The sequence below is a fragment of the Alosa sapidissima genome, chromosome 1 (assembly GCF_018492685.1).
Source record: "Alosa sapidissima isolate fAloSap1 chromosome 1, fAloSap1.pri, whole genome shotgun sequence".
NCBI classification, from domain to species: Eukaryota; Metazoa; Chordata; class Actinopteri; order Clupeiformes; family Clupeidae; genus Alosa; species Alosa sapidissima.
Genome location: NC_055957.1, coordinates 16,273,519 through 16,301,344, shown reverse-complemented (window position 1 = coordinate 16,301,344; position 27,826 = coordinate 16,273,519). Strand labels below are relative to the sequence as shown.

The window sequence follows — 27,826 nt, the reverse complement described above, 5'->3', positions numbered from 1 at the left end:
GACCTGCAAAGATAATGTAATAGGCTATTTACGGTAATTATTTTTATTTTACGTCACAACTAGACAGGAAGTTGCTTTGCAACGATGCTTTGGTTGTTGTGTGTGTGGAAGCTCTGTGTGTGTATGTTGACAGCAGCAGACTAGTCGTTAATGTTCATTTTAGGTAGGTAAACATACTGTTGCTAAAAGGCAAAAAGAAAACTGGCCAGTAGGAAACGTTTCCAGCAGTTTATAGCAGGTAAATTAAAGCTGTTGATACACCACTGGCAGGAAGATGTCGAATTGTACTTTCCAGGCACAGCTGGTGTCCATCATGGAAATACTGGCCAAGGCGGCCGTAGCAGAGATCAACCGACGAGTGAACGACAGCTGCGCGGTGATCCGCCTGGAAATGAGACGGAGTCAGAGGGACATCGATGCTCTGAAGAGAAAATACCATGTCATGGAGAACGAACTGCGGAGGACAAAGGGACGACCAAGGAAAAAAGGTAAAGCTAGGTTATAACGTTACAACAAAAGTGAGTAGGCTATACACTGATGCTAAATTGTACCACTTTTCACTGGCCTACTGCGAAGTTGGACAGTGGGGCATTTAAGTTACTCCTGTGCATAAAAACCAAGCAGTTTTTATTTACTGTAAATATGGACCCCATAATAGCAACGAAAATTAGGCTACTACACCTGTCGTTTATGATATTTTTTTTATTTATTTAAATTGTTTTAATATCCAAAGAATGGATTTTGAAATGTAGGCTAGGCCTACTTGTTTTATTCTTTGAAATTCTTCGTGTGCGTTCATTACCATGCGGAGATCCTCTTCTGCCAAGTGTGACCTGGAGTCAGTGAACTCTGCACTTTTGCGCTGAAGAGCTGTTGATCTTAGATGAGGTTCACTATTTTCTTCACTATTGTTTACCACAGTGAATATGTAGCACCAATACTGAAATAGGCCTATGGTGGAGTGTGACCTTGTAGCCTATGGTTTTAATTGCTGTGATTGAATAGCCAAGTTCTGTTTGTTTTAAAACGTGCCCATTATTGAGTGCCTCAAACTATTATGGGACAAATGTTGTTGGGGCGATGGCATTTTTAGATGGGACCATTCATCTCTATGGACATAAAATACAAGATCATTTCCCCTAGTCTCTAGAGGTTTGTTACAGCATGATCATTTTCTTTATTAATTTATTCTTTATTTACATTAATTAGACATAAGTGAGAGTAACACAGGCTACTGTTCAACGTGGAAGTGGATTTCGAATCCTTTGACAGCAATAAGTGCTACTGAACAGGAGTGTACTCATCTCTGCTATACAAAGTCAAGCCAAGTCAGTTTATTTCTATAGGGCAGTTTAAAACAACCTGCGGATGACCAGAGTTCTGTCTGTCTGTGGGGCCTGTGTCTTAGGGCAGTGGTTGTCAAACTGGGGTCTGGGGACCCCTGGGGGTTTGTGACTCATAGCCAAGGGGTCCGCAAAATAATTTGCTTTAAAATGTTTGAGTCAGTCCATGTTGTCAAGTGATGCAAAATCCAAAGTTGACAAAAGACCAAGTTATACACCTGCCAAAAAACACAGGATGGTGATCCTGGCCATAACAGAGAATACAATAGTATGCTGTACTTAATTTTTACGATTATGAGGAGGTCCTCGGGATATTTCCTACCCCACAGGGGGTCCTTGCAACCAAAACAAATTGAGAACTCCTGGACCCTGGGGACTGTTTAATCTTTCTCCCTCACTAATTTCATTTTTCTTCAGTTCTACCATTCCTGTGCTAACTGCTCAGCAACATAACAGTGTCTGTGTGTCTGTGGTTGTCTGTCTCAGTGCCGTTGTGTGTGGTATCGGATCGATACACTCCGACTCCTAGAAGTGTGTCTATCCAAAACCGGGCGTGTGTGTGGAGTGAAGAACACACCACCGTTATTCCAGAGCAGAGGCAACCACCACTCGTGCAAGACACACTTGTCCCTCATCCTTCTTCTGATGTGGTTAGTCTTAATTCTTTTCATGGTGCCTCACGTGTAATGTGGCGGCTGTGGAGTTTGGATTGGTCTAGTTTATTTAATTTTTCGGTAGCACTTTACCTACAATACCTACACACAATTCATCATTTATTAAGCATTTGTAAACAATTAGTAAATGGTTTGTTCATCAGTTGTAAATTATTGTTCCTACATTAATTCTCATCAGTAAAGCATTTGTACACAGTTATAAATGGTTTGTTCATAGTGAATAAGCCTATATCTAAGCTATGTTTATAAATTGTTTTTAATACTAATAATTATGCAATATTTCCATTATTTAACAGTTGTTAAGGAATTGTCTATGGTTTATAAGATCAGTTGGGTGTGTGTGTGATTAAGAAACTATTTACACCTACATGTAGGCATGCCTTTATGAAAATAAGGATTAAACACATGCATTAATGATAGGGTGTTAGGGTGTGGATAAATGTTGTATAAAACACTTCCTAATACTATAATTCATGACTAACTCAGGAGTTGCAAGTGGTTAGTTAAGGATATTTTGTGAACTCATCTAAATTGAGGACTTTCTATGCCGTTACAACGCATTTTGAAATGAGTTGTGAAGTTTACATTTACATTCATTAGTTATGATCGTCGCTAGCGTAGCGGTCATATAGGTTTAGTCAAAGTTTTTTTTCTTCCAGAATTTTTTTCCCTTTTATTTCTTCAGTAATTTTGTGTCAACGATTCCTGGGACACTGAAAGACTGAGCTGCACAAAATTTGGTGGGCATGTAACCGCACAAGGATGACACATGGTTATGGGCAGCCGTGGCCTACTGGTTAGCGCTTGGAGTTTGCCGGTTCGAACCCCAGTAGGCAAGGCTGAAGTGCCCTTGAGCAAGGCACCTAACCCCTCACTGCTCCCCGAGTGCCGCAGTTGTTGCAGGCAGCTCACTGCGCCTGGATTAGTGTGTGCTGAGTGTGTTTCACTAATTCACAGATTGGGATAAATGCAGAGACCAAATTTCCCTCACAGGATCAAATTATATACTTATACTATACAGAACCATTGATTTTAGTTTTGACGCCCCCCCCCCCCCTGCCATGTTTGCACGCAGACAGATGTGCGCGCATACACACATACACGCACAAACACACACAGAGTTACTTACACACAGTTACTGATGGCAATGACATTCTGTGTTTAATCAGGCTCCTTTGATCAAAGAGGAGACGGAAGAGGACAATATGTGGGGTAGGGAGGGAGGTAAGCGAACATACTCACACATACACATATACATATATACATACATACATACATACATACATACATACACACACATACATACATGTAAATATACACACACCTACACACGTCATAACTCACTACTAGTATGCAACCACAGATATAAGCATGTCATACACATGATTTTAAGTGTCATACTCAGTGTTATCTCTGTCAACCACACATTTATTTAAAGATCAATTATCATTCACACACAGACAGTTTGTTTATAGCCGCCTGACCAAGGCCAGTGGAATTTTATATCAGTACAGTGTTGAACTCTGAAGCACAATACATACATGGACAAGTAGACATTACACATATTATCTATTACAAAAATAGAACCATGATCCATATAAATAAACTTCAACAAATGGGAGAGAGATACAGAGGAAAGGGAGGCATCTCCTTTTATCTCCACTGTTGGAGAAGTGGACAATGAGGTCACCTTTACCAATAACGTTACCATACGGCCTTTGCAAGATCAGCTGGGGATGCAGCAGATTGTAGCTAAACACATGAGCCTGTATGTGAGTGAGTGTTCATTGTCATCTGTGTGTGCGTGTGTGTGTCTGTCCAAAGACCAGGTGACCTTTTCCCACCAAGGACCAGACGGAGCAGCCACCGCGGAGGAAGTGTCTCACACACCACTGGATGGGCAACATGGCCCACACACACACACCACACACACAGGAGAGCAGGAGGCCCAGGTCACTGTGGAGGTCCAGGTGAAGTTCGAAGAGGAGGAAGAGGGTGGTGGGAGGAAGGAAGAAGAGGAGGAGGACAAAAAAGAGGAGCGGAACGATGGGGAAGCCACAGAAGAACAACAGCAGCAGCAGGGCTTGGGGCAAGGAGAGTTCAGCATGGAGCAGCATGGGGGGGCCTCCCTGTGGACAACATCCACCAGTGACTTCAGCACAGAAACGTACACACACACCCAGCCTCTGTCTGTGCCCCCACTGCCAACTCCACCCCCTCCCCCCCCCCTCATAGGACCCACCACCATGGAACAAAACTCTGCCATGTTGATGGCCAGGAACACGGGCCGTGCCAGGTGGGGCGTTCAGGGTGACGGACAGGAGCCATGTGGCAGCCGGCCCCAGGCGGGCTTCAGAACTGGAGGTGGGCCTGCGCTGGGACTGAGTGGTTTTCGCGGCAACAATGGTGTTGGCATCGGTGGTTTCAGCAACAACGCCACTGCCACTGTTGGGTATCAGACTGGCGCCTTGCGCCGTCTCCGGCCCCACCAGTGGCGCTCCGTCGGACCCACGGCAGGGTCTTCATCAACCTCATCCTCTTCCTCGCTGTGTGCGGAGCGGCGCGTGTACGTCTGCTCGTTCTGCCCCAAGAGCTTTGCCCGTCTCAGCCAGCTGAAGGAGCACCTGCGGAGTCACACGGGTGAGAAGCCCTTCAGCTGTGCCACCTGCGGCCGACGCTTCACCAAGCACTGCAACCTGGTGCGCCACGCCGTGGTGCACAGTGGTGAGAAGCCCTACCGCTGCCCCACCTGTGCCAAATGCTTCACCCAGAGCTCCAGCCTCAAGTCGCACCAGCGCACCCACCTGATGCCCCACCACAGAGAGGGGGCGCTAGTGAGCCGCGCCCAGTTCAGAGGGGCGCTGCTCTCGGGGGCTGGAACATCCCAAAGCTACAGGGGCTTCACATAGGACGCAGAACAGGGGGCGGATTAGAGGATCAGTCCATGATTCTACTCTAGTATACTCTTTGTCTAATTCAGCTGATTGCTCCTCACTGTCCTCTAGCTGTTGGTTCTGTGTGTGTGTGTATTTATGTTTGCAAAGCAGAAATGGTGTTTGTACACAGTCCTGGGTCTGTAAATGGGGAAACAAATGTAGTAGCTCCGAGTGAGCCATGAACTATTCCAACCAAGTAACATGATGTAGATTTATTTGATTGGCTGTTGAGCTAAATATCATCAATCTTTGGTCAGAATCGCAGACTACTTTAAATATGGAGAAAGGATAGACAGGGTTGTTCTATATCATTTAATTTGTGAATCTTAATAATGGTGTGTCCTAATGCGACTGCAGATGGTCCTTTGCTCTTCAGGTGAAAGCATATTTCTGTACATTACTCATTCTGTGTTCATCTGTATTTCTGTGGCTGATGATGTATGCCACAGATGTCTCAATTTTGTTTAATTAAAAAGGGCATGACCTTTTAAAGGAAATGCCATCGCCTCAATTTCTCCACCATCTGAAGATTTCAGTGAGGTGGTACGATTTTCAATTCCAGCCTGGGTGACAATTTTGCGCAACATGAAACATGTACCTGGGATTTATCATAGTGATGTGATAAACCTGATTTTGTAAGAGCACACAACACACATTATCATAGCAAATATTTCAGGCATGCAAACTCCTCAACTCTCAAAGCCTACTCTGCCCTATTTTATATAATAATGTTTGAAATAGTCTGAAATAGTGTGTGTCTCAAGAAAGTTTATTTATTACCTGGTTTGGTCCAACAAATATTCAGACTTATCATCCTAATTCTAATAGTCTCCATTGAAGTGTCCTTTAGGCCTAAGAAATCTTCAGAAATGTCTGATAACTTCAGGCACAGATAAAGAAAGGAAGCTCATGTAGATTGCGTTGGAGGAGAGGGCCAGGCTGAAGCATGCTGCCAAACCGCACAAGCGGACCTTCACACTTTGGCCCAAGCTGAAAAGAAGAAATAAAGGCATTTTTATTGAGATGATTTTTTAGTTATTACTCTTGAAAATGCCTTATCTTGGAAGCCTTAGTTTGGGGATTAATATTTCAAATATGATAGCATTTCTAGGCTAGCCTCACCACACTTTGTTATAAGAAGTTTCTCACACATTTGGGATTAACTAGAAGAGTGACTGCAAGCCAAGCTGCCTTGTTCAACACCAGTGTCTGACCTCACCAACAGTCTTCTGAATGAATGGGCATAAATTGCACACTCATGTGGAAATCCCTCCCAAAATAGTGGAAGCTGTTACAGCTGCATCCATTCCTATGGATTTAGAATTGGATGTCATTGAAGTTCTTGTGGGCGTGATGAAAGGCATCTTCTGCCTATTTAGTATACACTTTTTGGCCCACTCATTAGTAAGAATACTGTGAAAATAGGTATGTGAATTGTTAATGTGATAGATACACCAACACCACCATTATAACAAGGGACAACACAATTACTAATGAATTACACTCATGGCCATTTCATGTTCTGGTTAACCCCAGAGCAAATTCAAAGCACACTCAGATATGTCTCAGATATATGATAGTAAAGTCAATGAGCAGAGAGACAGTAACAATAATTATCAAAGTAGTATCCGATACAAACACAATATGAAGTGCAAATAATAAAAAAACAACGTAAAAACGTGATGTCAACAAAGCTTACTATAAAACTTATAATTCATCTTTAAAGAGATATTACTTTTCTTTTTGGTGTAGTTTCTTTGATGATAATTTAACAGCAATTATCCTAACAGCAATTTCCAACAAAGAGCACAGGAGATAATACAAACCAGTTGTTAGTATTATGATTCCCTTAAGCATTCATTGTGCAAGTAATGATATATTAATGGATGCTTGTTATGTTATCACCAGTTATCATTGTGTGTATACCACATGTGACATTGTGTTTTTGGAATGTTTTGGAATGCAAAATCACTTGACATTCAAATCTTGATTGTTTTCATGTGATTGATGAGGATTGATATAGGAACGCCAGAGTAACTCAAGCCAGAGTAATTCAAGTATTGGTAAGTAAAGCGAGTATTAGGTCAGCATTAGATAAACATGTGGCAATATATCACACCACAGTTTGTTATGGCATATTTAACCATTGTGCTTAACAGAAGACAATGATTGCCCAGGTTGTATATGTCTTGCCTTTGTCCAGTCTCACAAGTGAATTGCTGCATCCCGCTACGCTATTCTTCAACAGTCACTAAATTGTTGTCAGTGGCATGAATGACGCTGAACATGCAAGTAAGTAAGTAATATTCAGTTAGTATAAAATATTCTAGTATGGTCATAAATTACTGTGAGTGAGAGGGAAACAGTTAAAAGCAAATCTGGAAATAAGCAATAAACTTCCAGGATGCCATTTTACATCGACTTATTGACCATATTATGACTGCCTTTAGTTGTTGGCCGCAACATTTTTAAGGACATAATTATTTTAAGATACAAAATCGGGATTTTACAGACGGTGATTGAATTAATTATTTTGAGAAACATTAAGGACAAATGAACAAATGTCACAAAGTGACTGAGAAAAGAAAATGTTGTAAAAACCTTTAATGTAGTTTGTATATTGACAAGGACAGCATAATCAAAGATCCTTGATAACTAACCACCACTGCAATCGTCTCTGGTATAATTCAGTAAGGACCAAACTCCAGCTGTTGGACTCTGGAACAGTAACCATCTACACACACGTGGTAGCACGACTACCGGGAATAACGCAAGTGCAACATGTATCTTTATTTTTGTTATTCATTAACTAATTACCATATGTCATGATATACTGCGTAATTACTCTTCTAATGTCTTGTGTCCACTGGTGTTTGGTGCTCCAGAGATTTTGGGATGATTAGCACCGATCTTCACAATGTGTCCTTAACAAACTACTGTGGAAACATGACGTTAGCTGTGAAAAAGATGAATAAGAGTGGATCAGTGGACCAGAGACAAAACTTCCAAGAGACAGAACACACAAAGGCCGAGATCATTACCAAGGAGCTGCTAAACAGAGTAAAGGAACTGACATTTAATTTTCTAATGTCTTTCTTTTATAGTTGCAACAATGAATTGACTAATTGATTAATGTTCTATTAACTATTAAGTTAATGACCAACTATTTATGAAAATATTGATTAGTTTGATTACATTCTCTGATTACAGTTTCTTAAGTTCAAAGATCTAAATACCTCTGGGGTGTGATCAGAGGACATTTGTGGACATCATCTTGAACTTTGGGATTCATAAATAATGTCTAGTTGCCACCATAAATTTTCTCTTCCACACACTTTCATACTTCGTAATGTAACTGTGGTTGTGCAGCTGTGCAGTGATTAATCTTTGCTCGCCAACTCAATTTCAAGCTCAAATTCCATCTGGAGCCTGTACAGCAACCTGATATATTCGTATATATTATGATTATTTCATAATTTATATAAATAAAATAAACTCTTTAAGAGACATGCTAGCAACAGATGCTAACACCCATGAGTTTGTCGACCTCGCTAGTATGCCTGTCTCCTGGACCTATGGATGCAGGTTTTAGTCAAGAGCAAGACAGTGCTTCTACCAATGCAGCTTAAGTAATTACATTTATTACAGAAACTATGCAGTTTTGGCAATTTCTTCGCTTTTTGCTCACAGGTTTCTCTGCAGAGCTCCCCCTACAGCCTCAGAGTATATGATTTACGACACTCCTCAATCGGTCAGTCTGCTGTTTCCCTCTTCCCTGTTCTTCCGACAACGGTTTACTCGCTTTCTGCTTCTTTTCGCTGGCTCGGTCATGACGAATGATTGAGAAACTCCATCGCTACATTGTTCTAGCCGGTGCCTGGCGTGTATGTATGTAAATGCAGTAGAGTAATTCATTACACTCGTTACTTCCTGACACTGACTCCGTCGGCCCACTGGCCCAAAGTTGTAAGGGTGTTTTTTCCGCTCACAGGCACTAGGGGGAAGCGAGACGGCCACCATTCAACCCGAAAAAAGTCATATAACCATTCCAATGACTCCTGTTAAGTTAAGGTAAAATAAGCTTAAAAAACCTGCATAGTTCCCCTATGCTTTACCTTTTATGTTATCAATGATGTCTTGAGGTGTAGATTTCTACAGTGTAGGTGTGTCTTTCGGCACATTAAATTAGTTTGGTAGCAGCATCTAGTGTACCGACCATACATTTTCATTCGACTCCTTTTTTCAGTCCAATATTTATGTCTTTTTCAATTTGCCTTTTTTAAAACACATATAAGTATCTCTGATAATAGCAATTTTTGAGGGAGAGGTACTCACTTTGCATTCTCTGGGAGATTGGCTTGAAGATTCAGTAGAATGTCTTCATAGAGGTAAAAGTCCTTCTCTTTAAGGACGACAAACATTATGCCAGACGCTATATTTCCCTTTCTGTCCACCATGTCCAGGAGGCAGGTCACCTGTTCCTCCAGTCCACTGACATTCTCCAGAAGGTGCTTGGTCTCATAGCTGTTCAGCACGGGGGGCTGGTGTTTCGCCAACGCCTCCATCTCATCTAGGAATGCGCCTCTCGACGTTCTTGTGATGAGATCCGGCCGGAAAAAGGAGAGTCGCTCTAGAAAAGAGATCATCAAAGAACCCTGAACAAATGGTCAGCAGCATCAGGTTTCAATTAAAAATTCATAATAAAATAATAATTAATAATCGCCACACTTCGGAAAAAGACTGTTTCTGAAAAAAAAAAAACATAGTACTGAATTTTCAGAGAACAATAAGTTGTGGCTATATTCTGAAATCTGTTCTTCTGTACAGAAGTACACAAATACAGTTGGGTCCAGTTGTGTATATAGAGTTCTTATGTTGATGGTTTTGGTAAATGGACTGCATTAATAAAGTGCTTTTCTACTCTTCAGATCACTCAAACTGCTTTACAAGTTCATGCCTCACACACACACACACACTCATACACACAGATAGGAGAGCTGTGTTGGTTGTGTACCTCTGTTTGACAGGTTGGCCATCCTCCCCTCGTCCAGACTTGGAGTTTTGCTTGGGGTGTACGTCACAACTCTTTTAACCTCGCCATAGTCTGCACGTCGCACTTCAGCTTTCCATATGGATTGCCCTCCACTGATCAACTCCAAGTCAAAACAGTCCTCTGGCTCTTTCATGTAAACCTCAAAGAAGTTCGGCCTGACGAGATTCAGTGTGTACTCGTGCGGGTTAATCTCAGAGTGGCAAGACGTCTTCAGGCTGAATTTGGAGTCGACCCAAAGCGAAATTTCAGGCTGGGGCTTTTCAATCTTCCTGACATTCAGCTGCCGCAGGTCGTCCTTCACAGTCTGCATCATGGAGCCACTCCAGGGCACCAGGTACGTAAAGAGGACCAGGGGTCTCACTCTTGTCCGGTAAATTAACACCTCCAGGTGGGTTTTGATTTGGATGTCAGTTTTCACCACGACTTCTGTCAGTGAGAGAGATGGCTTGAGGAGCTTCACATGGAAACGAGTCAGCTCGCCGGTCTCTAGAATTAAATTGTCGTCCACACCACTTACAACTCTCACAGCATCACTGAGAGAAGAGTCTGAGCCTTCCAGACAGGCAAAATGGGGCAGATGAGCCTCCAGCAGTTCACCTGACAGCACTTTGATGTCCATCAAAGGACCCATTGTTGTGTACTGTAACATGGCAAGATCTGCTGTAAAAACATACGTGTCACAGAAGTGATACTGTAGAGTGACTTCACCAGCGCACACCCAGCGCAAACCAGACACAGCACACTCAAAACTTCCAGAGGGAGAACTGTGTTTATACACTTCGACTTTGGACTCCATGGAGACCGAGGGTTCCATCAGCACCCAGTGGGAGGAGTCTGTGATGTGAGAGCAGGACTTGCAACATCTTGTTGGTCTGTAGTTCTGACAATGACTTTCACCGTCTGACATTGCCGGTCTTTAAGAGAAGCAGAAAAGATATTCAAATAAATCCATCAGAGCATTAGCACCTTTTGCAAGGAAGAAAAGCCCACTACTACGGTAGTATTTTTCTTGGAGACATCTTTTGCACAGACATGTTTCAGTGTAGTGCCTTCTTCATAGCATTAGACATGGTCAGTCTACAAGTCTAAGGAAGTGTTAAATTAGAAAAAAATGTGTGTATTTTTCTAATTTTCTGTTACTTAGTCTGTAAAACTCATATTGTGCCTTTTGTCCAATCTCTTTAAGATCATGTGTCAAGACAACTATCTCATGTGTGTATCTGTCTAATTCCTGTGCTTTATGTCAGCTGTATATTTTCAAATGAAAATATAGACAATAAGTAGACACACAAACATATTTCTACATTACACACTGTTTTCAGATCACATCAAGGTCTGTTCTCCATTAGTGTTTAAAAAAGGATTAGCTCTCTCATACAGATCAGTGTTTTCAGAAGCACTCCTGTTCTCCATGTTCGTTGTTTGTCCTTCGTCAATGTCTTACAACTTCTCTGTGCCTTCTTCTATGTCCTTCCTGCACACTAGAAAGAAAACTTAAAGTGAGTAAACCCTTTACTTACTGTGTCTGACAATTGCTTAAGCTCCTATACCTATTAAGAGCACATTCTAAAAAGGTGAGACCTTTGAAACTGAAGAGAACCTTGAGGAAGGAGATTACAACTTCATAAAACTAAAGCAACACTTATGAGCATAGTGAAACATTTGGTAAGAGGATCCACAAAAATGATTTGCCAAGTAGAGGCTATACATTCCATCACATTATGTAAACAACCCTGGTGATGGGGTTTATTTGAGCTAACTCCAGTCTGTTCAAAGGAAGTCCAGGAAAATAAAGATCATTAGGTCATGCAATTTACCTGAATCTGGACATTATATGTTATTTTGAAAATGATACGTCTATAGAACACTACACTATGCTAACAATTACCGTCTGTCTGACAGACTTGTTTCAAACAGGCTACGACTTCCGCATATCAACCCATGAGGCAGGCAAATGTGTAGCCGAACAGTCTAAACGTCTAAATATTAACCTATCGCTTATGTATCAGTTCAGTTTAATCAATGATTATTAATCAGGTGAATGATACCGTCCACTTACGAGAACTGTGTGTCTTCCTTGGTTGCTCAGTTTTCAGCGGGCTATCTTGTTTCTTTCAGTATCTCAAAGTTTCACTTTGCAACCTGAAGTGACGTGTGTGGTGTGGGCGTGTCATGGTGTGTTACCGGGGTGGTTCGAGATCTTGGACATAGGACCTCATTTCCAAGTAAGCAAGTGTGATATTTATCAGTGGAGACAGTTTTCAACACATTTCCTCCCGTCCTTCTAGTTGCAGAGTTCGCAGGTGCTAAGCTAGCGCAAGTCATCAGTAATAGCCTGCCACTAAAAAAAAGTCTTACCCACTGGTTACACCCGAGGCAAATAAATTATAACGCCAGACTATCGATGTAAATGTCTGTGTTTATAGTTTTATTATGACCGCCGCTAGCGAAGCTACTCCCCCCCGTGCTGGGGCCCCGAACCGCAAAAAACCTGAACCGTGGCACTGAGGATGAAGAATCTTTTATGGTTATTATATGTTGGTCTCAAGGGCCCACATCAACCTGGCCCATAATCACTCATTTCTGAAAAAAACATGGTAAAAAATGAAAATGCAATATTATTCTGCTTTAATCGCTCCTATCTTCAGTTAAGATGTTCAGAACTGCACCAAATTTTATGTGTATGATTGACCTGGCATTCTCTGGGGGTATGCCAAGTTTCGTAGAATTTCATCCATGGGGGGGTCTAAAAAAAATTAGGTTATGTGTACATTTAGTGACTGTACACTCATTGGCCTGTAGATGGCGGTGCACATATATACACATGCACACACACACAGGCACCCACATACTATCGGTATTAGAACGGCTGATACATAATTACAAATTCAGTATGATTAAAAGAAAGCCAAATATTCATCATCATCATCATGGCTGCATTTCCAGTATTGGCGATAAGTAATCGTTTGTCCACTAGATGGCGCATCGTTGCAGTGAGACGTAATTTTGTTGGAAGTTAAAAGTGGGTTGGAAAAACAATGGACGCTTCCTACAAGGACTATAGTTTAGGCCAGCGGTCCCCAACCACCGGGCCGCTAACCGGGCAGTAGCCTACGACATGAGTTTTAAAAAAATGCATGCGAACTAAACTAAATTTAATTCGCAATAATGTCACGTTTTTACATGGCATAGGTCTATATGCAGTTGTTTGATTGCACGCATGTTTGCATTTTGCAAGGTCTATTTTCTTACGTCTGTCTGTCCCGCCTTCAACACTTTTACATATTGCCTTCAGCGCTGCGCAGCCTCAGGTCAGCTCACTTCACTTGATCAGTTCTTGGCGAACGGTAGTGTCACACGAAGTTAGCTAAACTGCTAGAATGAGCAACAAAAAACAAGCATCTTTAGCAGGTCACTGGCCAGAGTGTTTGAGTTGCGAGAGCCGCTGCAGAGATTTCTTACAGAAAAAAAGTCACCGTTAGCTGCACATTTTAGTGATGAGGACTGGGTGTCAAAACTCGCTTACCTGTGTGACATATTCGGGTTGCTTAATGACCTCAACCTGTCACTCCAGGGGAGAATGACGACTGTCTTTAAACTGGCAGATAAAGTCGCTGCATTTAAAGCAAGCTTGATTTGTGGGGACGACGAGTGGACTGGGGTGTATTTGATATGTTCCAAACAGTAGTGGGGGTTTTGGGAGAGACTGACGTAGGGCACTTTCTCTCGCAGCTGATCACCTTGTTGCGCTTTCAAATGAGTTTGAGCGTTACTTCCCATCCTCCAAAGATCCACGGCAAACCAATGAGCCATTTGTCAATATCCCTACACTCTAAAAAATATTGGGTTATTTTCTCAACCCAAACGTTGGGTTGAGGCTGTCAGGGCATTTTGTGGGGTTGTTTTGACTCATGTTGGGTTATTTTCTGTAACCCAGCTTGTTGGGTTGATAGTTTAGAACAGCGCCCCTCCTCTCTCCCACCCGACGTGGAGTACACTACCCAGCACCTGGGTGACTTTAACACAGCTGCATAGTTATTTGAGAATTCGAAAAAACATCGTTATTCTTCCAACCGTCCAGTCCACCAGCTGTCAGCATGCAATGGAAATCAGGCGATTTCGTAAGGTATGTATCTTTAACTTTTTTAAAATGTTTTATCCAGACGGATTTTAAAAGTCCACCCAGAGATGTAGAAGCTACCCTTCACCACTGATCAGAATGCACAATGATTGCACACAATCAAACACACACACACACACACACACACACACGCACACACACAAGTCCATAGGTGGTCATGGTTTCCGAGTGTGTTGCGCTAATATTTTGTCTCCTGGTGGATTTTTAATGTTTGTCAACATCATTCAATGATAATGGTTCATGGAAATCTTGATATAAAGTTCTGTAAATAACAGTGATTAATGCACTCTTTTTTTTTCTTTGATTCACAGGTGTGATCCCCAAAACGGACGGTGGAATCTGCCTGCCTTCATGGAAGTATCACAAGCTTTTTCTAGCTATCTGTTCAAAAAATAAACTGCAAAATAAATAAATGTCGAACTGTTTTATTTCATTGCATGGCTATTGTTGCCCATTGGATGGATTTTAAAACATTATATTGTAACATTAATGATTTGCAAACATTTATTTGAATTATTATCAATTAATATGATTGGATTAAGGAGAAAAATAAGATACTTAGAATAACCCATACATTAGGTCAGCATAACCCAGAAATGACAGTGAAAATAATATAAATCCTGGGTTATATAAGATAGCCTACCCAACAATTATGTAGGTTTAACCTAACAGTGTTGTTACGATAACCCAATGTTTGGGTTAGACTATCAACCCAACTCATTGGGTTGACCGAACAACCCAATTTTCGGGGCTAATATAACTCAGTGCTGGGCTCGACCACTATTTACCCAGTGATTGGGTTGAAATTGGGTTGTTTTTAACCCAATGTTTTTTAGAGTGTAATAGTCCTAACTTGTCAGCGCAGGAGGAAGAGCAGTTGTTCGAAATTGCAAATGGTCTTAAGAGTGTGTATAAGGAAACCTCTCTGGCGGGTTTTTGGATCAAAACCAAAGCAGAATATCCCGAGATAGCCGTAAAAGCGCTGAAAACGTTTCCCACCACGTATCTATGCGAGGCCGGGTTTTCGGCAATGACTGCAACTAAGACCAAATTGCGCAATCGACTGGACATTTCAAACACACTGAGGGTGTCACTGTCTTCCATCACCCCCAGATGGAAGCTTCTTGTTGCAGGGAAACAAGCAGGGCTCACACTGGTTATATTCGTAATGCACGTTTAGTTCCCATGTTTTGTTCCCATATTTTGTTAAGCATGTTCACACTTTAGCTTCAAGTTGTTCAATATTCATAGTTCATATTGTTCAATTTTCACTTCTTCAAGTTCACGTTTTTCACAAGAGATCGTTACCTTCACTGTTCATAACTGGAGCTAGTTCTTTTCAAGTAATGCATGCACAACACATATGGAACATGGAACCCCCGACCCCCCCGCCGGTCCGTGAAAAAAAAAATAGGAATCAAACCGGTCCATGGTACATAAAAGGTTGGGGACCCCTGGTTTAGGCTACCGCAGAGAACGTCTAAAGGTGCCATGTGTATGTCCGCCAAAAAATCAATTCATACTCCACATTCCATAAAGGATGGGGGCAGTATTCAGAAAGTGAGTTGGTCTACCCTAGAGTAACAACCGAGAAATGTGTATTACAGTTTGGCTGGCGGTTATGTTGCTCGCATACCGCCTCCCATGGCCGAAAGTGGTATTATGACACCTGTCGGGCTGTGGCTAGTAATTTAGCATGCTAATTCAGGTTGATATCTATGCAGCATTTTTTTAATGACATCATCACCCTTATTTCTTCTCATTCTTTTGATGCGTGTAGCTAATTTTTTGGATATTTTTACCTCAATTCTTACACATGGCACCTTAATAAGGATAGGACGATGTTCACATGAAATGTAATTCCCATTTCTTCTTGAAGCCGAAATAAATCTGAGGATGTTTATCAGACATGCTTGGTTTTTACGGCAGGTACGTTCTTATAATATCAATAAGGACCTAGGTAATGTTACCGTTAGCGTTGGTTGAGTGATGGAGGCCAATTTGATTGATTGCATTTATAGAAAACTATAAATGCGGTTATACCAAGCAAATTGATAGCAGCACTGTAATTGTATCTTTCGACTGTCATTTGTTACACGTGCTACAAAAATCATTCCGTGCAATGGAAGATTTACCAACGTTACACCGGTCTGATACAGTTTTGCCTATACATGCGTGAGACTGAGGCCCCTGTTTATTTTGTTTTAAGTGCGTGGAGGGTGTGAGAGGGGAATCGATGTGCTTTGATTCCAGCTCGGTAGTTGTAGTCTGTGAAATTAAAAAGCACGTGTGTGAAGTATCCAAACAATGACACTTTCATTTCATTATGGCTGCTTTAGCAACACACCTTAAGCTACTGTGTAGTGGGTCGCATTTAGAAGTGGCTACTTCATTCGCGCTTTCCTTGACTCATGGAGCTACGTGAATTTTATTACAACTTTTCGCCACGATATGGCAGTTTAAGTCCGCTTGATACTGTAAGGGATTGGTTTCCAAAGGAGATTTTATTTGTGTCGCCAGCATAGCCTATTGACAATTTATGTTGTAAATAGGCCCACCTTATAAGCCTACCTGTAGCTTAGGGAAGCTAACAGCTTTCTATTAGGATCTAGTTTGTTAGTTACAGTTTTGTCAAAATGTGTATGAACAGTCTAGCGACGCATTTCATCAAGGCCCATTTGGACATGTCAGTTATTTGCACCACTGGTTAGATGTAAAACAACATTTCGTTACTTAATTTGTGCATTGACAATAAAGTATTACATGAACTAAAGATGACTAAAATCACAAAAAATCCATCCATCCAAAAATGACCTTTGTTTTTGATAGCTGTTGAAAACGGCATGGAACTGACAGAGATGTTTTTGTTTATAAATAAATAAATAAATGACATTATGCTGATACCTTTTGCTTTCCCCAAAAACAATGTAGCCTACAGGTGACCTTTCATCAATTCAGTGGCAATGGATGAACTGTGATGAACTGCCCTACTTGTGATTGTTTAGAGATTTTAAAGGTTTTATAACAATGCTACATCTTCTTTGGCTATTCTACAATCTATTCACCTTTTCAGCACCAGTAGGCTACTTTCTGTGCAGCCGCACACACACACTCAGGCATGCCAAACAAGCATAGGCTACACAAAAGTTTCAAGAGTGGGGGATGGAGTAAAATATGGAGACAAATTGAAGTGTGATTTATTTTCGCGGAATGGATGTACTGAGCGGCGGTCATATTTTGCTATGCGGTACATCTAGTTTCTAACATTATTCTATCCTTGCATTTCAATGATCGCATTACATTTTGAGGGACTAGTTTCTAAGCAGCGGCGGAATTATACTTGCTCCGGTTAGTTAGCCTGACGAGCCAGACCCACACCAGAGCCCGTCTACGGAGAGCCTGGCCACTCCGTATTAAGTTCCATTGTACCGAATTTTGGTTGCAGTTCCACCAGATTTCCACTGGGGGCGATCGCCATGAGTGCAGAATGAATGGGAGTCAATGGAGCTAGACGGCTAAATTTGTATCTTTCACCTGATTGTCGTTGACAAATCTCAGATTTGATTGTAGTTTGTATAACTTCAGCATAGGTTATAGGTCAAAAGTTGAATGAACGAGTACTTTTGATTTCTGGTCGTTGTTGCCCATAACTCGCTAGCATTGTGCTAATGAATGACGTCATTGACACGTTTGAAAGGCTTTTTAGAACAATTAATTGACTTTAAAAAATATAATACTCAACCGAGTGTATTTTCTTTGCCTCCCCTTTCGAATACAATATTCAAATTACTTGAAAAAAAATTATATCCCGAGAAAAGTGGCTTTTGAGGGGTACAGCTCCATAGACCTCCATGCATTCTGCACTCGTGGACGGGCGCCCTCATGTGAAACCACAGAAGGAACTACAACCAGTTCAGAAACCGGAAGTTTTCCGAGAGTGGCAGTTCTCCCCTTATTAGACATTCTCTGCCCACATTAAAATGTAATTTGCGGTCGCTAGGGTGCGTCTAGATTTCTAGGCTACCGGTTAGTAGTACTGCGCCGAAAAGTAAACATAGAAGTGCACTCCAATGGGGATACGTAGGGGTATACTACAAAGCACGTAACGGTGGGTTTCCACACAGTGAAACACCTCACAAATTTCGGCCAGCGAAATTTCGCCTCGGGGGCGTGATAGCCAAACCGCTAACCTTTTGACTGCAGTGTCTAGCCAGTGGTGGCAAGCGAGCTAATTAGGCTAATCAGTTAGTTCAAATGTTTAAGTACCTAATGACGATATCCAGGGGTCTTTATGCCTCGACTAAGTTGATGTTGCCTATAAACAAGAATTCATGTTCACAGAAACAACAAGGTCAATAAGACATAATATATTTCATGTTGCAGCATGTAGCTATAGCTGTCTAGCTAGGTTTGCAATGCAATCCAATGTACAAACATACTAGCAGTTCGCCTGTCAGCTAGCCAAAAAGTTTGAGTGCTTAAACTAACATCTTGTGGTCTATTTAGTGGTGTATATGCTCTGACTAAGTTTGTGTGTCATATAAACCGAAATTCGTGTTGATACAAGTGCCAATGTTCGTGTAGAAACATTTGAATCACATACAAATCTTGGTCAGACTTTTTTGTAACTCCCGCCTCCAAACACAAACACGCAGACCTGATTGGTTCTCGAATGGTCCTCATTTAAATAAAGTTAAACTTTCGCCAACTTTGTTTCGCCTGCCTCGGCGATTCGCTCTCATTTCGTCCAACCGGGGCGAATTTCGTCTCCATTCAACCTTAATGAGAGCGACGCGAAATTTCGGTGTGTGGAAACACACCGTTAGACATATCTAGGTTATGTAGACATATCGAGGCTTCACAAAGCCTTGACTCAGGGGTATACGTTAAGTGATACTATGATAGCAGTTATGTGATATATTTGTCAAACTAGGCTTTCAGCTCAGATCTGTGCGCGTTCTCGGTGTTGGGATGTTGTTGGCCAATCGTGAAACGTGGAGACGCACAAGACCACCTCTATTTAAAAAAACAATTACTTCCACATTCATGAGCGATAGCAGAGCCCGTTTACGGAGAGCCGGATCACTCCCTATTAACTCCATTGTACCTGCAATCTGTTGCAGTTCCGCTAGGGGCGATCACAAATAAGTGCAAAAACAATGGGGGCCTATGGAGCTAGACGGCTAAATGTGTCTCTTTCACCTGGTTGTCGTTGAAAAATCGAAGATTTGATTTTGGTTTCTGCAAGCTCAATATGGATTATAGGTCAAAAGTTGAATGAACGAGTCTTTCCGATTCTTTCCGATTTCTTACAGGTTGGGTCGTTGTTGCCCACAACACACTAGCTTTCTGCTAATGAATGACGTCATTGACGCATTTGAAAGGCTTTTTAGAACAAATAAGTGACTCAAAAAATATAATATTCAACGGTGTGTATTTTGCATGCAACATTCAAATTTCTGGGCAAAAAATTATATTCCGAGAAAAGTGGATTTGAGGGGTACAGCTCCATAGACCTCCATTCTGCACTTATTCGTGAGCACCCTCATGTGGAACCAGAAATGGAACTGCAACCAGTTCAGAAACTGGAAGTTTCCCGAGAGTGGCAATTCTCCCCTTCTCCGACATTGTCTGGCGATAGCTTAATCAAAGATGGTTGATTACGAAGATACTTGAAATGCAAATAGGGTAGCAGTAGTACACGCCCCGCACGAGGGGGGGCCACTATCCCCCATTTATGCAGTGATCGGGCTCCCTTTTTAACATTGAGGTCTATGGCAGAATCCAAGAATTTCCCAGAATTTGTCAAAGCCTTATTTTTCTGAGCAATGGATGCACATTTCGGACACGGTATCATGATCTCCAAACCCTCCTCCCCATTTCAGGAGAATGTTGTGACAGTATGAACCTCCAGTCGGTAGAAAATCAACATTAAAGATGCCCTGCTACACGTATTTCATTACTTTGTGGTAATGTCTGAAGTTCTACCATACTCTGTAACATTTTTTGTGGAAAACATGCCTTGGTTACCTTGTTTCAAGCCATTCTAGTGTGGTATTGAAAGCCTGCACGACGACTTGGCTCGATTTGCGCCAGTTCTCATTAATATTCAACGAGCTAAGCTGCTTGACTCTGATTGGCTAACAGCTAGTAGGTTTCGTCCATAACATGACAGCCGTTATCAACTAATTTTAGCTTCATGGCATGAATTTAGCTTGGCTATAGCGAGTGCTACCATTGTCCAAATGTGCATAAATAAAACCTGCTAGGCTAGCAAGTTCATTAAACCTGTATAACAGCACTTCCTTGAGTTGACAATTACGTTTTGCTTACAGGCACTGGTCGTAGACTGCGATGGTAGCCTGCTCCAGGCTTCAACAGCAACCTTTTAGCAAAGCCTGTGGCATTGTTCCAAAAAATAAACTGAGTCTGGGTTCTGCCATTCTTGCATAGACCTACGAAAACTGTCAGAGCTAAACGAATTTTGTGGGCATGGTCTCAACTGGGCGAGCTCATGAATAGTAATGAGCTCATCAATTCCACGTCAATCTGAAGAGCTTCTGCAATTGGCCTAATTTCTCCGCTTATTTCTTTTCAGTGGCTAGAGCTGACAGAGGAGTTAGCTGATAATTTTCACATTCACGACATAGCTCAAACACATATGGACCTAACATGTTTAAAAAAATACAAGTAAAAACGGTTTTGTGTGGCAGGGCACCTTTAATGAAGGTGTATACCAAGTTTGTTTTGTACTCCGGCTTCTGTCTGGCGTGGAACCGAGGAGTTCAAATGTCAGTCATACGTCAGTGGCACGCCCCTATACAGGCGGGGACTGAACCAGAGCCCGTCTCTGACTGAACTCCACTCTGCCCTCATAGACATGAACTAGGACGACCCATCTTGCTACGCATGAATTATCTTTGGCTTAATCTACACTGCGGTCATTTTTTGTGTCTAACCTATAACATCAAATAAATCAATTGTCATCAGTTGTTGTATGGTATGCACGTCCATAGTGGGATATTTGCACGCACAGCACTATTAAAGCGCATTCGAGATCCAAAATGTTAGTAGAGGCGGAGCTCCACCTGTAAGCTATATGACAGAATTCTACACGTGAGAACTTTGTTTTTAAGACAATTGATTGGTCAGTGGGCGGTAGATTACACAATTTGAGCTATAACTTAGCACATAACCTCTTCCCGACCAGGTTTGGTTGACAGCATAAGATACCATGGTGATATAGCAACACTAAAACAGATCCACTTTCGTGTCACAGCATACCCTGGCTTTGAGCGCAACATACCTCGCTAACCCACTAATCGAGATTCGTAGTATACCCTACTAGTAGTAGCCTTGGTACTATGGTCAGTCCGCCGCTGCGTTGCTTAAATGCCTACCACCAACTAACTATTGCAACGCGATGCGAGGTTGTATTTCTTACACTATTCTATCAACACAGACATTTACATCGATTGTCTGGAATTTGCCTCGGGTGTACTTTGGAGTGGGTAAGACTGTAAGACTTTAGAGACGAATGACCGTCGCAGGAAGTGCATCATAACAAAGGGACGCCAGACCCTCTTGTAACAGGGGCCTGTACTACGAAGGAAGCTTAACCTACCCGTAACCCAGGGTTACTTTGTTAAACCGGGGTTGACAAAACCTGGTTATCATAAGTGGTGTTAATCGGTACTACGACGCTGATTAAGAAGTTGATTTGTTGAACCGGGGTTAACCTAATTGGAGTTTGTGCGCGTTCACATAAAAGGGGTGGGTTGCAGCGCAAGTCATCACTTTCAATGATGATGCGATCACCTTATTTTATGGACGAGGAATGCACAATTATTGTGACAAGTTACGAGGAATTAAAACTCCCTCTACGACAAAAATCAAATACGTCAGCAGCAAACAAAGCAAGGCAAGGCTGTTGGCAACGTATTGCAGATCGGGTAGCCTAAATTACTAAAAGTAAGGTTTTATTTCATGTTCTTCAAATATGTGTTACGGAGGATTAATAGCTTGCGGAATGTCTGAAATGAGTTGAAATAATTAAATTGCTATTTTGAGTTCATAAAAAGGCCTACAGATGCAACACAATTCAGAAGTGGGCATATAGATTACAGTAATAAGGATAATTGAATGTTTGAAGTATATGATAATGATAGTAATGATAATTGAAGTATAGCACCCATCAGAGATGGCAAAAGTACTCACTTTCCATACTCAAGTAGAAGTACAAATACTTGTGTTAAGAAATACTCTGGTTTAACTTCTTTACTCAAGTAAAAGTAACAAAGTACAGGCTTGGAAATTTACTTAAGGTATAAAAGTAAAAGTAGTCTTGTGAATGACAACCATTTTTTATTCAACAGCACCTGGACCACACAAATGTTACCAGAGTGCAAGAGTGCCCGTCTCTCTTTTTAAATCTTCTTATTTTGTACTTCTACTTAAGTGAGTAGCCTACTTTTGCCATCTCTGGAGCAGACTATACTTCTTGAGGCAGCTTAGGTATTTTAATGTGTGCACCAGTGTCAGGGCAAATTACATCAAAAAGTTGATTAAAAGAGCTGGCTCTGTAATTGGAAGTACACATGAACCCCTAGAGTTAGTTGTTGAGAGAAGGATGTTGCAAAAGCTCCTTATAGCTGCAGTTGGCAAGTCTGACAGATTGAGGGGACTTAGGCAACATTTTTAATGTTTACAACAATGCCCCTCCCCTACTACCACCCTCTCATTTTTCTAAAACCAGCTGATTTATATTGTTCTGTCGGAGCATAGTGTCAGTTTCAGTGAATATGATCAAAAAAAATCTTGCCAACTGCAGCTTTAACATAACTGAACAAACTAGTCAGACAACAGAGTGTTTTCAGCTGGAGGTTGCTCCAACTTCGCTGTAACAAGGACCGTTATAGAACATAGTTCCTGCCCACTGCCATAACTATTTACAACAACTCCCCTTTGACTATATCCAATTGTTTTTTTTTTACTTGTATGTATGTATGTATGTATATGTGTGATATGTGTTTATATTATTAATTGCTGCTGTAACAATAATTCTCCTTTGTGCAATGCACCATAATTCTCCTTTGGTGATGAATAAAGTAATCTATCTATCTATCTATCTATATCTCACCTAAGAATTCACAAGATGGTAATCACCCAGAAGCAAATTTATTACAAAATACTGTACATTGTTACAATGAGAGTGCCAAACAACACCAAGTGCATTCATATATATAAAAAAATATTAGTAAATAATTAATTCTGCACTATTTGTAATTGCATAGTAAAATAAGTAAGACTCACAGTTACAGGTATACATTGTAAACTGTTTCATTACTATGTTGCTATTTAAAGTGTGTCAAAGAATAGATGGAAACTTCACAGGTTGTTGAGCTAAAATATTTTTTTTTACTGGTTTAAAACAAAACAAAAAACTCTTTTCCCTATATCCATCTGGTCCACAAAGGTTGGCAGCTGTGTTCCCGTGTGTAAATGGTCCTACTGGATGGCACACCGAAACCCAGCACATCAGCCTGTGGTCAGACACAAAGAGAGCTTATTCAGTCCAAAAGGCTACTGATACATAAACTACATCCAGGACGTGGTTGGTGAAGAGGGAATTTACCTGCAGCAGCTCCCAGCATTGTACTGCCTGAGTTGGCAACGCCTCTGAGGGCAGGAAGGCATGGATCACTGTCACCAGACGATCCAGGAACCCACCCTGAACCTGCTACAGAAGGGAGGACAGAGAGTGGTGTGAATTAGGCAGAACTGCTAAATGAATATATGGGCAACAGACACTGAGGTTCCACAAAACTCACAGGGGCCAGCCTGGCACGAGCCCCCTCAAGCTGCCCGATTGGGTTTAGCCTATCAGCAACTTCAGCAGCACCACCAGTGGCGTCAGGACCTGCAGCATTAGGACAAGCGGCATCAGTAACATGGTCAGTGCCAGCACCAGCGAGGTCAGGAGCACCGACAGCACCAAGATCAGCAGCAGCGCCATGACCATGGACAACGCCACAACCATGACAGCGGACAGAACCAGAACTAGGAGTGCCATGACCACGGGCAGCATCAGAGATAATAGCAGCGTCAGGACCAGAAGAAGCATCAGGACCAGAGGAAGCATTTTGGACCAGAGGCAGCGCCACGACCGACAGCAGTGTCAGAGCCAGGAGCATCACAACCAGAGGCAGCAGTGTCAGAGCCAGGAGAATCACAACCAGAGGCAGCAGTGTCAGAGCCAGGAGCATCACAACCAGAGGCAGCAGTGTCGGGAGCCAGGAGAATCACAACCAGAGGCAGCAGTGTCAGAGCCAGGAGTGTCAGAACCAGAGCCAGGCTGAGAAACAGGGATGGTAGGAGCAGGGACCACGAAGTCCGTTCCATGGTCGAAACCCTTCCATCTGCAGAGATGGTCATTTCCTGGAAGGTTTTCGCAATCTCGACCATCTGTAGAAGACCATTCACCATGTGATAATGATAATATATAAGACTTAGTAAACAATTGATGGGTGACAGTAAGAAAAATACCTGGACTCCATCCATCTCTACATGAAAGCTAGACTCCGTCTCCTTGCGGGACGATACATGGATGATCCCACCACAGTACCGCTAGAATAACAAAACAACATGGTCTGTATACCAACTGAATAATGATCTGCATGTTCACTCAAAAATTATGTGTTAAAGGGGGGTAGAGATCCATGACTATAGAAACATCTCTCCAGCTAAAGTATGTATCTATACCTGGATGTAGGTGACGAGCTTCACGGAAGCGTACTGCACACGGCTTCCCTAGAAATTAGTGTGACGTGAAAATGTGTTAACCATTGAATTAAAGATATTTGACAATCAAACAAACCAACAAGTCTTTGCTAATTAGAATACCTCTGGGGTCTCCAAGTAGAAGGTGTTGGTCAGGTGCCACCATTGCTTCTTCATGGAGTCGTCCAGCCTCTCCATGCAGGAGAGTTTCACCTGCACCCACTATATAAAATAAGCACACTGATGGACAGAAGTGGAGAGGTACACTGAAAAAGGCACACAGATGGTAAAACCTAGTCTATACAATGGCAAAATGTTTTCATTGTTTGCTTGTTTACCCTCGGACCACTGGAGAACCACTCAGAGTGCTCAAACCCCACTGTCTGGCGCATGTTCTGGACTTCCTGAGTCTGCAATACCGTAAACGTACAAATATACATAATATGGCAGTGAAAATTATCTTTAAAATGTATTTTAACTGGAAAAGCCGAAAGCAGTGGAGAGCTAAAGTCACCAATTTGCATCGACTCATGCTGATGACATAAAAATGCAATAAATAGGCCTACCCTGAATGGCAGCACTTGTCTATGCTCAACATCCAGAAGACCCTGCAGCAAGAAGGGACATAGCGTATAGCCTACTTTGGTATAATGTTCTATCAAACAAAGTAGCCTAACTACACCCTAAATAATTATGAGTGCTCACCATTTGGGATCCTGCCCTCAGGAAGATAACGAGGCCTACAAGACAATAATAAAACCTTTGTTGAGACTAAGGTTATGAGATGATTACACACATAATCTTACGGATCAATGGCTATTGGTCTGAGTAGGTATTTTGATATTTTGATCCCGTGAGGGAAATTTGATATTTTGATCCCGTGAGGGAAATTTGGTCTCTGCATTTATCCCAATCCGTGAATTAGTGAAACACACTCAGCACACAGTGAACACACAGTGAGGTGAAGCACACACTAATCCCGGCACAGTGAGCTGCCTGCAACAACAGCGGCGCTCGGGGAGCAGTGAGGGGTTAGGTGCCTTGCTCAAGGGCACTTCAGCCGTGCCTACTGGTCGGGGTTCGAACCGGCAACCCTCCGGTTACAAGTCCGAAGTGCTAGGCCACGGCTGCTGCCCCTATTTAAACAGCAGCCCCCATTTAAAGCAGCTAGGAGAGAAATAAGCTACAATCTTACCGTCAGTCCAATCAGCCTGGGTGTCGGCTTCAACGGTCTCCCAGTAGGCCTGGGATCCCGCCTCTGCTGTAGGCCTAATGGATATCCCTCCAGCCTGGGTTCCCGCCTCTGCTGTAATGGTATTCCATCCAGCCTGGCTACCAACATCGACGGTTTCTGTCTCCGTCTGGGTCCCGATCGTCTTCTTTCGACGGCCGAAACGTAATACACGTTTAAAACAGCCTGTACTCCATTTGATTAAAAGCAACTACGAATCGTCTCGATAACAGGAAATCCGTCTGTACCCCACGGTTGTTCACAAACGACTGACCACTGAAGAGTGTTTTAGGCTACTTTATAAAAAACAAAATTTCATGGAATGATAAACATTCCGGTTCCAACATAGTGACTGTCACCACGGCTTGACGTCACATTTTTCATGACGGGTAGTTCTAACAATTCCTGATGGTTATGCATTAAGCAGGCTAAACACTTTTGTAGGAACAATAGAGCACATGATTATTTGTACATGGCGAGTGAGTTTTAAAGACATTGTGAGAGTTATAATCTGTCGCGGGTCGAGTTGATTGTCTGCAGGGAGATCGCCACTTGCAACTTCAGGCGGCTAGCTATGCTGTCGTTGCTTTGTGTTGCATGGTGTCGCCGTCGGAGGTCCGACCGCTGGGCCGCTGGTCTGCGGCCTGGCTTTCCGGTGTCTGCATGAGAGGCCGCGGAGCGGAGGACAGCTGACCTGTGCTTCTTGCGCTCTACTGACGACCTGGCAGATTCAACAGCACCGTGTGTTTCACGCCAGGAGAATCATTCACTCCCCATTGCCCATGAACTTAATATTAAGTATTATTAGTCTATGCCTATGGTAGGCTATTAAGTTAGGACTGTTTGGGATGTTCAAGAGCCTCAATCTACAGCCCAGTGAAACCTGCGGTTGGATTGTTCAAGATAGCCTACTGCTGTGTTTTTTAGCCTACAGATTCATAGCCATGGGTATACCGGAATCCAATCAAAAAATCCAGTGGAAACTAGATGGCAGAAGTGTGTAGGCCAATCGGCCCACCATTTTTTTCTACTTCGTCACCTACAGATGTATGACAGGTATGATATTTCGAAACGCCATGTTATTTCCCATAGACATTCGACATCCGGAAGTTGGGTGGATCCGGATGTTTCGGATGCGGGACTTATTCCGGAGAGGTCTATGCAGATTTGACATTGGGTTTGACTTATGAGTTGGACCAATCAACGTAGACCTAAGTCACTAAGGGTTCCTGAAAAGACCCTGGCCTGAGGTAGGCCTGCTGACAGAGTTCTAGGAACTGCGGTCAGAGGAACTTAATCCTCAACTCCGTCCTGTCCGAACACGCGTTCTCGGAACTGCAAAAAGTCCCTCCGGTGCGAAAGGGATTTATGATTTGGCTGGGATGGGATTATTGCCACCACTCATCCTTTGACTGCAGCCCCAACAAACATTCAGTCTGGATTCAACTGGAATTGTTCCCTTTGTGTGTTCAAAGACCTTGTCCTATCAACTGTAACATGTAACATACCTGCCCTGCCCCACGCCTCACCACCAGCCAAGCCCCGCAACCTCGTGTAACGGAGGCAGACTGAGCTAGCATGCTTGTTGCTCGTCTCACAGCCCTAACCTTAAGAACGCTTCTAACCGCTGAGTTGGAAGCCTAGGCCTTTTAGCTCAGTGGTTGGAGCG

General features: G+C 42.4%; 2 protein-coding genes and 1 long non-coding RNA gene across 7 annotated transcripts; 2 read left to right on the top strand and 1 right to left on the bottom strand.

Moving 5' to 3' along the window:
* Positions 1-28: 28 nt before the first annotated feature.
* On the top strand, positions 29-5,450 carry si:ch211-155e24.3 (uncharacterized protein LOC100150696 homolog). Its single transcript, XM_042091779.1, has 4 exons — positions 29-488; positions 1,830-1,993; positions 3,187-3,241; positions 3,842-5,450. Exons 1-4 carry the CDS (start codon positions 275-277, stop codon positions 4,924-4,926), a joined length of 1,518 nt encoding a protein of 505 aa, XP_041947713.1. The 5' UTR covers positions 29-274; the 3' UTR covers positions 4,927-5,450.
* On the bottom strand, positions 4,535-12,210 carry LOC121708870 (NACHT, LRR and PYD domains-containing protein 1 homolog). 5 transcript variants are annotated; one of them, XM_042091800.1, is made up of 7 exons: positions 12,066-12,210; positions 11,385-11,487; positions 9,968-10,920; positions 9,289-9,583; positions 6,173-6,262; positions 5,734-5,943; positions 4,535-4,641 (listed from the first exon to the last, which is right to left on the bottom strand). In XM_042091800.1, the coding sequence occupies exons 2-6, from the start codon at positions 11,417-11,419 to the stop codon at positions 5,817-5,819; spliced, it is 1,500 nt and encodes a 499-aa protein (XP_041947734.1). In that variant the 5' UTR covers positions 11,420-11,487; positions 12,066-12,210; the 3' UTR covers positions 4,535-4,641; positions 5,734-5,816. The 5 variants fall into 5 exon arrangements, with proteins under 5 accessions (XP_041947734.1, XP_041947725.1, XP_041947743.1 ...); XM_042091791.1 differs by having other exon boundaries at positions 11,385-11,480; positions 12,066-12,177; XM_042091809.1 differs by having other exon boundaries at positions 6,103-6,262; positions 11,385-11,480; positions 12,066-12,166.
* Positions 12,211-13,855: 1,645 nt separating this feature from the next.
* LOC121709083 lies at positions 13,856-14,570 on the top strand. The gene is made up of 2 exons (XR_006031834.1): positions 13,856-14,132; positions 14,459-14,570. It is a non-coding gene; the product is annotated as an uncharacterized LOC121709083 (long non-coding RNA).
* Positions 14,571-27,826: the final 13,256 nt, after the last annotated feature.

Excerpts from the sequence above, each read along its gene's own strand:
- si:ch211-155e24.3 (XM_042091779.1), top strand. The coding sequence starts at position 275 with ATGTCGAATTGTACTTTCCAGGCACAGCTGGTGTCCATCATGGAAATA. Across the intron at positions 1,994-3,186 it reads CTCATCCTTCTTCTGATGTG|GCTCCTTTGATCAAAGAGGA; the intron begins GTTAGTCTTAAT and ends GTGTTTAATCAG. Across the intron at positions 3,242-3,841 it reads TATGTGGGGTAGGGAGGGAG|ACCAGGTGACCTTTTCCCAC; the intron begins GTAAGCGAACAT and ends GTCTGTCCAAAG.
- LOC121708870 (XM_042091800.1), bottom strand. The coding sequence starts at position 11,419 with ATGGAGAACAGGAGTGCTTCTGAAAACACTGATCT. Across the intron at positions 9,584-9,967 it reads GGCCAACCTGTCAAACAGAG|AGCGACTCTCCTTTTTCCGG; the intron begins GTACACAACCAA and ends TCTCTTTTCTAG. Across the intron at positions 5,944-6,172 it reads ATTCATTCAGAAGACTGTTG|CTTGGGCCAAAGTGTGAAGG; the intron begins GTGAGGTCAGAC and ends TCTTCTTTTCAG.